This window comes from Montipora foliosa, chromosome 12 (assembly GCF_036669935.1).
Source record: "Montipora foliosa isolate CH-2021 chromosome 12, ASM3666993v2, whole genome shotgun sequence".
NCBI lineage: Eukaryota > Metazoa > Cnidaria > Anthozoa > Scleractinia > Acroporidae > Montipora > Montipora foliosa.
Window position 1 is genome coordinate 41,236,027 of NC_090880.1, and position 12,500 is coordinate 41,248,526.

Genomic DNA, 12,500 nt, shown 5'->3' on the forward strand with positions numbered 1-12,500 from the left:
AGAAATGAGCTTATATCAAACACGTTTCTTATATTTTGGCAAAACGCAAACTTTAGTCTGGCGTTTGCGGTTAAAGCGAAGCTTAATCTCTCGAATCTCTCTATTAATGGCATATATTCCCTAGACGCCAGTGATTTTGAAACTGGGAAGAAGAGCGAGAGGACATGTATCCGTAAAAACTGCCCGTAATATAGCAATTTCGATATACTAAAATTCAGTCCTAAACAAAAGGCATCTACTCGAGGCTCTGGGGAATAAAATATAAGGACTTGTATGAGTTTATTCCCCAGAGCCTTGAGATGACGTCTTTTGTTTAGGACTGAATTTAATATATCGAAATTGGTCTACTGTGTTTTTCTCACCCCAATATTGTAGGATCACTGGCACTGCGGCTCAGATGATAAGAGATCGCCACAAGGAGACCGCTGAACACCGAAAACAACACGTGCTGCCCTCCCATATCACTGTGCTGAAAGAAAAAATAAATAAAGGTCAGTTTGTCTTTTAGTTTCGTTTCCCTGGAAACGTATCTATTTTGACTTCGTGTATTTAGTTAGTAAAGTGGCTCATGAAAACGGAGTGTATAATTAAAAACAAACATGTTGAGAATTAAAACAAACAAGAAACACATGTACCTGAAATATCGCAAAAAAATCATTACGAACACATAGGCCAAGGAAATGCATCGAATAAGAAGTTTTAATAGAGTGTTTACACTCACGTGATCAGTAAACCTTGTTTTCCCACCGAAACAAAAAAGACATAATTTGCATGACAATAGAGCTCAATTTCCGGAGGATTAGTTTCGTAAACCAACATGGCAGCCGTGACGTTACGTGAAAACAGTCTATTGCCTGAATGATTTTGCGTTTATTTGAATAAAACCAAAAAAAGTCGCCATCAATTGACACAGGCCATAGTGAAACATAGTTGTAATTAGTGGTTCACCAAAACCTTATGTGGAAATGATATGCCGTGGTATTTGAAGATAAAAAAGCTATTTCTTGAATTTTTTTTCATAACAGAAGAAAAATATTGACAAATCTTGGGAGAACGACTAAGATATTTTTATCTTTCCCATCTTCTGCCCTACCCTTGTTCAATCGCCACTCCGGAAAAAAAAGTAATACCTTCCTGAAACAGTCTGTTGTTCCTTCTATAAAGCGACCTTCAGGCATAACCAAACATTATCGAAAGTCCGCCAACAGCCATAGGCCTTATGCATGATTACGAAATATGCTCAAAATTCACCATCAAGCCTCGTTTGCACAAAATTATTCACATCATCTGGACATGCAATACTGTTTGCACGTGGGTATTCGTTACAAGTTTGCTCCATTGGGATTCAGCTTAAGCTAACCTTCTCTTACGGTTGGGTAGGCAGGGACGTTTGAGGAATGCATGCGCATTAAAAAAAGCCAAATTTGAAACTTGGGAGACAATTCGCACATTGAAGACAACTGGAATAGGAGTAAATAACTGCTCACCAGCAATGCCCCATAGCAGAAACCATAGAGAAAGCCGACGGCGATTATATTGCGAAGCAAACTCCAGAGAGCACCTTTCAGACTTGTTATGGCTAAAATGTGAAGAAAACAGAACGACAAAAATGAACATCAGTGTCAAGTCGCAAACAACACTTTTTTCTATTTGAGCAACACACTCAATCTCTCTTGAACCAATTCTTGAACAATGGATGCTCGAATGCTTCCTGTCAGATATAGCGTAGCTATGCCGTCTGCTAATTAGTGTAGGAAATCGAGCTATCTGAAAGTTCCCAAAATTGAACGAACCTTTGTGGTAACTTTCAACTGAAAGAGAAGATCGTGTGCTATTTTGTTACTTTAAACAATTTCTCGATCGATTCCTTAGGTAAAATTTACAACATCTACACTGTCCGACTAGTTGGGTGATACTAAAACAATTAGACCCTTCACCCTCTAGGGCCACGGGTCAATAGCCCATTCGGCTTCGCCTCATCGGCTATTGACCGTAGCCTGCAAAGGGCTACGGGTCTAATATTAATTATCATTCGTCCAGGGCCTAGGCGACTATCCCAACACGGCTACATGTATTAGTCTTCAAACGAAAGTTTTTGTACGAACCATTTCCGCCGAATACATGCATGTCCAGCTGCTCCAGGGCGTACATGAGAAATGTGTTGACTTGAGGCAACAGACCAACAAGGAAGATCAGTGGAAAGCCAAGAAGAAACCCTACAAGTGATACAGCAAAAGGTGAAAATCAAAATGACCACAATCTATAGGTGGTTTTCACGTCACGTCATCGCCGCGATGTTGGTGGACGAAAACAAAAGATTTCTCATTAGCTACTTTTGTTCGTCCACCAGCAATTGTACAATGCATCATTGTTATGTGTCTCTAGACATTGGTTGCAAAAAAACCTATCCTCTGATCGCACTCACGTGATAAGACGGCCATGTTGGTGTCAAAACAAAAGAAAAATGATTAGCTCAAGTTTTGCATAATAATACACAGTGAATGTTGAGATGTTGGGTGACTGCGCCAATAGACCTAATCGGCTAACTCAATGTTGTACCCAATTCAAACCCTTTGGGAATAAAACGTTTTGTTCCAGGTATTTCCATATCATTTAAATATGAATGCTACATTATCATGCAAATACAATACACAAAGAATCTTAGTCCCGGGAGATTTGAATTGGGTACAACATTGAGTTAGCCGATTAGGTCTATTTATCCACCATCAAAATACAAACTTGCAATATGCAGAAGGAAATAGAGTCAAATTCCCAAAAGACTTTTTTCGCTATAGTTCTTTCCAACATGGCCGCGGTGACGTCAGTGGCAATCAAAGGATCGAAGGGGATGCTGGGATAAATCTACATATGACAAAAAAAAACCCACCAATGAGAAAATCTCTTGAATAAGTGAGAGTGAATTTGGTGGCAAATGGGACGCCATACACAGTGAATGTTGAGATGTTGGGTGACTGCGCCAATTTATCCAACATCAAAATACACACTGCCAGCACGCAAAAGTAAGTAGGTCGGCTGAATACAATCATGTGATTGTGCCCCTGCAATAAGAAAAGACGCTGGATTAGAACGAGTGGCAAGATATTAGCCTTTTTATTCCAGACATCAAACTGTCAAACATCAACAAGTCCGTGACTGAGAGATACCAGTAGAAAGTCAAATTACAACTATGTATTTCTTAACTGTAATAAAAATCATCGGCGTTTCTTAATTTCCCAGTTCTTGTTTTTCAGAGTGTCAGGGTCCTCGTTTATGTAAAAAATACCGGAACCGGAAGTGGGCTGTTTTCCCTTTTAACTTGTCTTCACATAACCACAACTTACATTGCTAGGTATCTTTTCTCCATAAGAGATGATTAGTACAAAAATCTTGGAGACAGCACTGTCCTGGCACGTGAAATGTTCTCTTCCAGTTGCCATCCACGTCTCAAAAGGGAGCTTAAGCAGGCGCGTTTTTGAGACGTGGATGGCAACCGAAAGTGAGCTGTTTTCTCTTATAACTTGTCTTTACATTGCTAAGTAATTTAATTTTTTTGGAGATGATTAGTATAAAATTCTGGGAGACACCACTGCCCTGGCAGTTCCCGTTGGCGTCTCAAAAACGAGCGTGCTTGAGCTGCCTAATTTTGTTTAAAGGGGCTAGGTCACGCAATTTTAGGCAATTTCAGCATTGATCAAATGGTCATAGAATTAACTGAAATAACAAAATAACGGCTCGAAACTATAGAAGAACTCAAACAAAACACAGGAAAGCTAAGAAGGGACAAGGATGGACGAAACTGGGGAGGATTGAAATGGATTGCATTTGGGTAAATTTGAACAACGTCGGACCACCAGGACAGGTTAAAGTTTTGGATTTGAACCGTTTTGATTCGTTTCTACTTCTTACCTTGTTTTCAACATGACCAAATAATCTATTTACTTACATGAGTTGGTGAGGCTGCATCTGGCTGAACACTCTACAAAAACAAGAATCAAAGAAACTAATTTAACTTCAAAATTCAAGCCCTTCTTGTTGAATTCCTCTGCTTAGATAAAGCTTTGGAACACCGACGGGTTAACTCAGTAGATAAAGCATAGGACTACCAGACGGTACGTCATTGCTTTAACTCTGGCCACACAAACACTCAAGGTACGCATATAAAATAAATTATTGAAGAGAAAGTGTTGCCTTTGCAATGACACCCTAAAAAATTTAATAGTTAGACTGTCCAGGCCTCTCGGATAAGGATGATAAACCATAGGCCCCATCTTACAGCACCTGCTAATAAAATTTAGTGGGAAATAATATTATTAAAAAACCCACACTGCGTTCGCGAAGAGTTGGTCAAGGAATTACGGCCGAACCTGACAGCAACTCAAAGAGGATCCTCGCAGGCTCGTTCCCAGCACTTTTTCCCACTCTAGGCGGTGAAAAGCCCTCGGACCGAGGTTGGGATCCTGGGTCATAAGTAATAATACTTCACCTTGGACACCTTCTTCAAATCAAAATGGCATGGTCCAGTGGTTAGGGCGCTGGGTTTGCATGCAGTTGCCCCAGGTTCAAATCCCGCATTCTAACCTCTGGCTAGGATTTGTTTCCAGTTCTCCCGGATTCAACTGGTTGTGCTCCTTCCAGTTGGAGTTCTTAATCATGTTTCTTTCAAATTACTAAAAGTGGGGTACTTGTGAACTAGCTTGATAGCTACATGTAAGTGCACTTCCATTATAAACAAAGAAATCTTCACTGTCAAGGTCTTTCCTCAGTAAGTAAAGACCCAGACTGAGGTTGTGGGAAGTTATTCCGGTCAGACCAGTAACTGCTAAGATCATACTAATCTTGTTGTGTGAACAACATCTGGCCCAGTTAAGCTGATTTTTTGAAATGGTGCAGTGTCACTGAGCCATCTGCCTGGAGGGGTATTTTACTTTTAATTACTTTTTTTAGGGTAAAACGTCTGCTCTTCTCTCCAGCCAAAAGTATCTTAAGAGCATATTCAATAATTATTATAAACAACCTACCTTAATCAGAGAAAACTGGCATCCAGCTAGCACAAAACAGAAAACAAATACCCAAAAGTCTTTGAAAAAATCAGCCAGTAGTAGCCAGTAACCAAGAATGGCAACAAGTACTGCCAAGAAGACGGAGACAGCAGCTTCTGTCTTGTATTTGTTTCTAGAACAAGACGCAAATATTCAAAGCTGTCTTCAGTCATAATTTGAACAGTAAGGGCAATAAAACTGAGTAATATATTATCAATGAGTCCAGCAGTCCCTTTAGTTTTAAAACCCCTTTTTTATGTTACTTTGTCAATGATTAGTATATACATGTATTTAGAAATAAATTAGTAGTAGTATGAGTTTTTAATATAGTTAAAACTGTAAATACTCAATCTGAAGTATTTGTCAATAAACTATCTATCTATCTATCTATCTATCTATCTATCTATCTATCTATCTATCTATCTATCTATCTATCTATCTATCTATCTATCTATCTATCTATCTATCTATCTATCTATCTATCTATCTATCTGAAGTGACGTTTTCAACGCTGTAGCTGTAGTAGATCTTAAAGTCTCTAACAGCAAATAAAGTACTTAGTGCACCCCACCTGTCCATGAGGGCCAAAAGAGCAAGTCGGTCAAACTTAATCTTCAATGATTTTCCAGGGAAAAGCTGGAACTTGAAGTAATGCGGCCTGGGTTTCTCAGCTGATGCAACAGATGTAGGCCTTGGGAATGGATTGCTGACTGCCGAGATGGTATCCTGCCACCTTGTATGTGAAGAGCCACGGCGAACAACTGATGCACGAGAGGAGAGGTGCCATGGAAGAGTTGTCTCAAGTACTACTGTTGATGTAGAGCTGCTTGTCTCCCTGCAATAAATTGTGGAGCAGACAGTCTACATTACAAACAAGGTACATGAACCTTAGATGTAAACTGAGTAGTTTGAATTTGCATTCATCCCTTTTCCACAAGGTTATCAGAGTTATTAGACACTTAGATGGCTGGAAAGCTCTTGTAATTCAACATCTAGTGGATTCACAAGCTGAGCTGGGTGGATCCACAATGACTTTGACAATGTTCTGGCATACATGTAAATTTATCATCAATAAGAGGACAGACACATAAAAACTGGCATCAATTTGTTTTTTAAAATACCGGTACCAAAAATGAAAAAGGGTGTACAGAGTATTTCCTGGCTTAAACGAACAGAAATAATAAGCCAAAACAGAAATACAATAATATTTATTATGATCAATAACTTTTCTTGAACGCTCATTGGCTACTAATAACAAATGATAAAATTTCATTGCCTGAAAATTTGACGATTATGCCACCAACTTTTTCAATTACGCCACCAACTTGCACAAATTTAAAACTCAGTTCATGAATCAAAATGCGATCAAAAGCCCTTGTAGCAATAAAAAAGGTACAACAGTGTGTTAGTGAAAATGAAGCCATTTTGAGGTAGGAACATTCTTCAGTAAACATCTCAACTTACATGTAAGTTAGCCAGTCACCACACAAGAAATTGGTCTGTATGTTAAAAACAGCTTTTTTGTTTATTTAAGACCTGAGGAATGCAATCCAGTCAATTAATTTTGAGTGCAAGAAAACACTTTTTTTATTAAGCCTTTTTACCTACAGCATAAGCTGACAGACTCTTGTAGTGAAGCAGGGCTGGCGCAGTGGTAAGAGCACTTGCCTTCCACCAATGAGACCCAGGTTCGAATTGATGAACCACACAATGTTTTTGAAGTTCAGTTTTTAATGAAGACAATACATATTATTATTATTATTATTATTATTATTATTATACATGCAGGTAATAGCTTCCATTTTAGTGGTAGTGATCAAGATGCCAAATTTGATGATTTAACGAGGGCATAGTTTTTGTGCAGATGCAGATGTTATTAACCCTTCAAGGCCCGAGGGGGATACCATTGACGAGTAAAATCTAAAAGTGGCATTGAGAATTAAAGGGTTAAGGAAGATCTGGGCAAAGCTACAAAACATGTGGAGGAATCCCTGTATTTCTTGTTACAGCAGAACAGTGTATTACCAGTTCTCTCGCAGCAAACCCCTCAGCCGTGTGGGAGAATGAGTAGAAGGTTGTGATATTGTGCTATGTGATGTGTCCGGATTGAAAGCATAGGTTTGCCATACACCTGAAAGGAAAATTAAATAACATAAAATTTCTGGATAATCACTAGTGGGATAAGGTTTGCAAAAATTTCATTGCAGCTGGGCTGCTTTTCCCATAGTTTTTTGGAGGAGATCTTGACATGTGCTTTTGATTTTTGAAAATAATCTCATATGAAGGCGTTTTGTGTTTTGAAAGTTCTCAAATTGCACTCGCCTTGAGAACTCCCAAAACATCACTTCTCACACACAACTGGGAGCAACACAACCGAAACGTAATATACATGTAACAGACCTTATTGAAAAAAATTTACTGACTGGAATATGATAAACTTCTTAAAACACCTACAAAGCGGCACTGAAAAGACTCATGGGGGGTGGGTGGGAGAGGCATGTCCGGCAATGATGGACACAAACTATGTGACCTGAAGACCCCCCCCCCCCCCCCACACTGGGCCCCATTTTCCCAGCTGTGTGTGAGAAAAACATCACATTTTCTGCCATAACAGTGGGCGCTGGTCATTTCTGGGTTCACATGTTCCCATGATGAATGAATAAATGAACAAAATTATATATATGAAACGCATCATATGTTGCACTGCCAGTATGAAATCAAGTGAAACTATGTCCCTCACAGTTACGATTTTTACGATTGTGTAGAGAAGCCTGAAAAAGTGAACCCAGAAACTACCAACTCCCAACATCAGTGGCTTCATAGCTCAGTTGGTTAGAGCATCACATCGGTATCGCAAGGTCACAGGTTTAAACCCCGTTGAACTCCTGAATTTTTCAGTCTATAAATATGTGATGCATTTTATATGCATCATTTCAATTTTGAACAGAGTTGTCCTTACCAAACTCATCCTGATAGCAGTGCTGGGCTCCTGGCGAGGTATCATCATGTGATAATGCTAAATGAAATGGTCCTCCATCAGCACTCTGTAACAAGGTATCAACATGTGCTCCCAACTCATGACGCCTCCGGCGTCGAATAGCACCTGTTTCTGTCCTTCTTCTTCTTTGTAAGCTTGGACGCCTTCTGCGAGCCGAGGAAGATGTTCTATGTGCAAGAGCCAGCAGGTCTGAACTTTCCTGAACTGACCCATCAGGCTCTCCAATGCTCCCAGATTGTGCTACAGTAGAAGCTGTGTCTTTATTAATTGTAATGTTGACGCTCACACTATCTATTGACTCAGGTTGTGAACTAGTGGAAGGGTTATGAAATCGACCTGAGTCTTGTAACGACAAGGTATCCAACATTGAAGGTGTGTCCACATCAGGTCCAATCTGTCTCTCATCCTCTCCATCTCCAGCACTGACTGTTTCCCGTACAATGTCAGATATTGACCTCATGCGCGGAGCAACCGATTTTTCACTTTGTGATTCATTCCGAGAGAGACTTGTACCATCGTATTCTGACCCAGATCTGCTACCGATTTCTGAATGAGTGACCATTCCAGACCCAAATTGCGTGCTTTCATTGATTTCTCCGGAGCTGGTGGGTGGATATAGTGAGCCAGCACTCTCCAGTGCAGTCAGCCCAAGAGGTTGATAAATATTCCTTGGGCTTCCTGTTCCATTGACATTTGAACCTTCACTTTTTGTCTGCAAGAGAACGCCATGTTTTGCATTTTCTTGAATCTTCCATATGTCTGACACAACAAGACCAGGAACAGACCGTGATTCCATATGACTTTCCATGATTGGCAAGGGAAGTGTGGACAGATCACTCAACGTGTCTATACATGTACAAGCAAAAATATAAAGAAAGGAACTTAATTCAAGAGTCTAGTCTGGACATTAATTGGGGACACTGCAAACTGAAATCAATAAATTAACTCAAATCATATCAAAGGTTGGTTTTTGAGAAGAGGGTAAAACCGAAGTACACAGAGAAAACCTCTCGGAGCAGAGAAGAGAACCAACAAACTCAAACCACATATGACACCAAGTCTGCAGGAATCGAGCCCAGGCCACATTCACATTAGTCCATTCACCATCCCTCCAACATAAGGATAAACAATAAATAATTTAATTCTTTAATGCTTGTAATAATTATTACTACAAACACTACACTGGATAACTATTAAAGGTAACATTTGAACAGTGGCAACATCGTTATCAACTCTTTTATTTCCTGTACTTAGTACCAAATGGAAAACTCTTTGGTTAATTAAAGGAGAAAGTAGAGATAAATGAAAACGTAATGGTAGTAAAAACAAGGAAGGCCATGATAACAGTTGTAGAAATACTTGCACACTGTTTATCCACATTGAAGGCTACATGGCATAACAGCTCAAGGCTTGGTTGCGAGGAGCTGCCAGACAGACAGCAGTAACTTCCTTACTAAGAGCTGGCTGGAAGCTACTGGATGTTTCAGGGCCCCAATAAGTCTCCACCTAGCGACATACTTGAAAAAAAAAAAGGCACATTCAAAGTAAAAAGATCCTTTAAAATTCACTGGCAAATATCACCTTTACTGACTGATTCCAGATCAGTCTGCTCCTGACTTGCATGGTGGTTAACCTCCCCTCCTACTGCTCCCTCCAAAGTTTCATCCGTCTCCGGAATTGGCAGCTCTACACCTTGTTAGTGCGATAAACAAATAAAATTAAAACTAGGGAGCCAATGTCTCTCTAGCCTGCGCTCGCAGACGGACGGAGAGAAGCGACAACCGGAAATACGTCTGCGAGCGCAGGCTAATGTCTCTCTGATTTTATAGCTCTGGCATGAAAAGAACACCTAATTGCCAACTTGTAAAATAATCATCATCATGACAGTCATCTTCATCATAACGTCACTGTACATCTGTACTTTTTGGTACATATCCAGTGTATTATAGATCTCAAACATTTTTTGCTAATAATGAAATTAATATTGAACTGTATAAATTATTGCATACCTGTATTATCATCATCATCATCAAATTAAATAGGAAAATCAAATAGGAAAATTCCCGTTAAAATAAACACGTGTCTTTTTGAAATCAAGGATTAAAATCTTGGTCGCTTAGCATTGAGTTAACATAGTTTTGAAATCCAAAGAAAAATAAGAGTTGATTTTTTGGTCACAGGGGAACTTTAAGGATCACTCATATCCTTTCATATCATATCTTTATTTACCCTCAGATTTTAGAGTAGCTCGAAGTAGCTTGTACATATCTCCAAGCATTTACCCTCATAACCATGACACAATAAAGAGAACAGACCACAACACTGCGAACTGCGTGCCCTAATCTTTGCGAATAGTGTGTGGCTCTTTTACGTCTCAAGTAGGGTTATGAACACTGAAGGAATGCGAGATGGGGCCTAGGGTTTATCATCCTTATCCAAGAGTCTAACCATTTTGCAGATGTCTTTACAAAGGCCCAGCAATTTCTCCTTAGTTATTTAAAGTTTAAAGACCCTGAGCATTGGTCTGGCTTGAGTTGGACTCACAACCTTCTGCATCGCAGCCCGGAGCTCAACCAACTGAGCCACCAGTGTGCAGTCAATGCCTTCAACCATTGTTCGACTAAAAAACATTGCAGTTATGGTTTTTTTCACTATAGTTATTTTGTCAAACCAGTAAACGATGTCAAACACAGCCCAACTTCAACATAGATCTGTCACAAGTTGGGTGCAGCATGAAAAGAAGCTCAATTCTTTTCCCTCTTTTTTCATCTTGTGACCTTTTGAATGTACTTTTGCCTGTAACTTGTGCTCAAGAGTTTTACTGATCAGTCGTGCTTAGTCTCAAGCACATCAAGTCACATTAATTAGAGGGAACGAAGGTCATCCCCAGAAAGAACTTCTTGGAGCAGACTCTGCACGCATACATGTATGTACTGTATAATGCCAAGTTCAGGAAATGATCCAAAGACACATCAATGAATTGAAAGGTGAGTGCTTCACTACTAGTGAAATGATGCTTCTCCTAGTTATAACATGGACCAGTCCTTAATGGTGTTGAGGGAAGACAAGAAAATCTCAACAATGTTGTTTTACAATGTGGTAATTATTTCCGCAAAACTTACAATCAACACGGTCATGGCTTGTTCCTCTAGACTCTATTTGTCCACTTGGACTAGAATAGGAAAATATCTGTTTAGCCAAACACTCACAAAGATATACATTTATTAGTACAAGTGTACCATAGTTATGAAAACAATCACTCTTATTAATAATCTGAATATAAATCTACCATGATTATTATTACAAAATGACAATGTTACATGTACAAAAGAGGAAAAACCATAGATGGTTCCATTGTACGACTTAAATCCGACACTCTGACTGACCCTGTATAATTATTTAACAATAATATTGGGATGAGAACATTGGATATGAGTTGATAAATAGCCAACGATGCATGCAGCGCTGTGTCGGTTATAACCGGTCTCATATTCAACAAGCAAGAATGGAACTTAGGCTTGAACGATAAGACAGTTAGAAATTCTGTACGTTTCCATATTTGGTCAAATGGTATCACATCAGCTGATAACCGAGATTGACTATTAAACCAATCAGAAAGCTAGAAATGTAATATCTGAGGTTGAACATTAATATTTTAATAAACGTTGTTATACCTTTGCCTAATTCTATTTTCCATTTTTTCAGTTTCCTCCAACTCGTCAGCAAAACTGATCTGCAATCATATGATAATAATTTTCCAGTCACTGGTGTTAGAACTTGAATGATACTCCAGTGCTTTAATATCATATGGATGTTTATACATCTTCAATGACAAAAACCAAACTCTAATGAAGAAAACACAGTCATGCCAAGTGGAATCTCAATGAGTAGTGCCACTATTGAGGGACCAGGGAAAATACTAACTATTTTTGTGTGTTTTATTCAGGGGTTTTTCCTATCTCAAGGATCTCTTTCATTGGCAAAACTGGCCAAATTGGTTTTTCCCTTCCCTGAGTTCATCTTCTTCCAGTACTTGGCTGCTGGCAAAAATCACAATCTACTTTTTCTTTGTGGCTGCCTATTCTACTGCACTCAATAACATTGGCAACTGAAAATTACCATTTCTATCCTTTTTTCCCCTCTATGATTGCATGGGAGAAGCAAAAATTATTATTTGCAGAAGTTGCACCATATTTAATAGCATTCCTACATGTAATTAATTTTGGTCCCATTTTTAATGACCACAATACGGTAAGTCAACTGAAAAAAAAAAACAGCACCTTGGCCATCATGAAAACAGCCTTCATGAGCACCAAGTGGCAAAACAAGGTGTCATACCAAACCACGAAAATGAGTCTATGGAACATGTCAAAAATTTAGAGGCAAGTACAATGTAGGAATTATGCTGTACAGCACACCATAATTATAATTATAAATTCAAGGAGAAGTAGTTTAGAATATGC

General features: G+C 39.1%; 1 protein-coding gene across 4 annotated transcripts in view; it reads right to left on the reverse strand.

Annotated features, from left to right (window-relative positions):
• The window catches only part of LOC137979894 (pecanex-like protein 1), a 53,568-nt gene that overhangs the window by 34,108 nt on the left and 6,960 nt on the right, over positions 1-12,500 (reverse strand). For all 4 annotated transcript variants that reach the window (XM_068827204.1, XM_068827206.1, XM_068827208.1 and 1 more), the window contains exons 5-16: positions 11,712-11,770; positions 11,160-11,209; positions 9,619-9,729; positions 7,999-8,883; positions 7,065-7,170; positions 5,611-5,874; positions 5,019-5,172; positions 3,944-3,976; positions 2,888-3,059; positions 2,106-2,216; positions 1,488-1,579; positions 363-469 (exon numbers count right to left, since the gene is read on the reverse strand). In XM_068827204.1, coding sequence (XP_068683305.1) covers positions 363-469; positions 1,488-1,579; positions 2,106-2,216; positions 2,888-3,059; positions 3,944-3,976; positions 5,019-5,172; positions 5,611-5,874; positions 7,065-7,170; positions 7,999-8,883; positions 9,619-9,729; positions 11,160-11,209; positions 11,712-11,770 — 2,144 coding nt within the window. The remainder of the gene's footprint in view (positions 1-362; positions 470-1,487; positions 1,580-2,105; positions 2,217-2,887; positions 3,060-3,943; positions 3,977-5,018; positions 5,173-5,610; positions 5,875-7,064; positions 7,171-7,998; positions 8,884-9,618; positions 9,730-11,159; positions 11,210-11,711; positions 11,771-12,500) is intronic.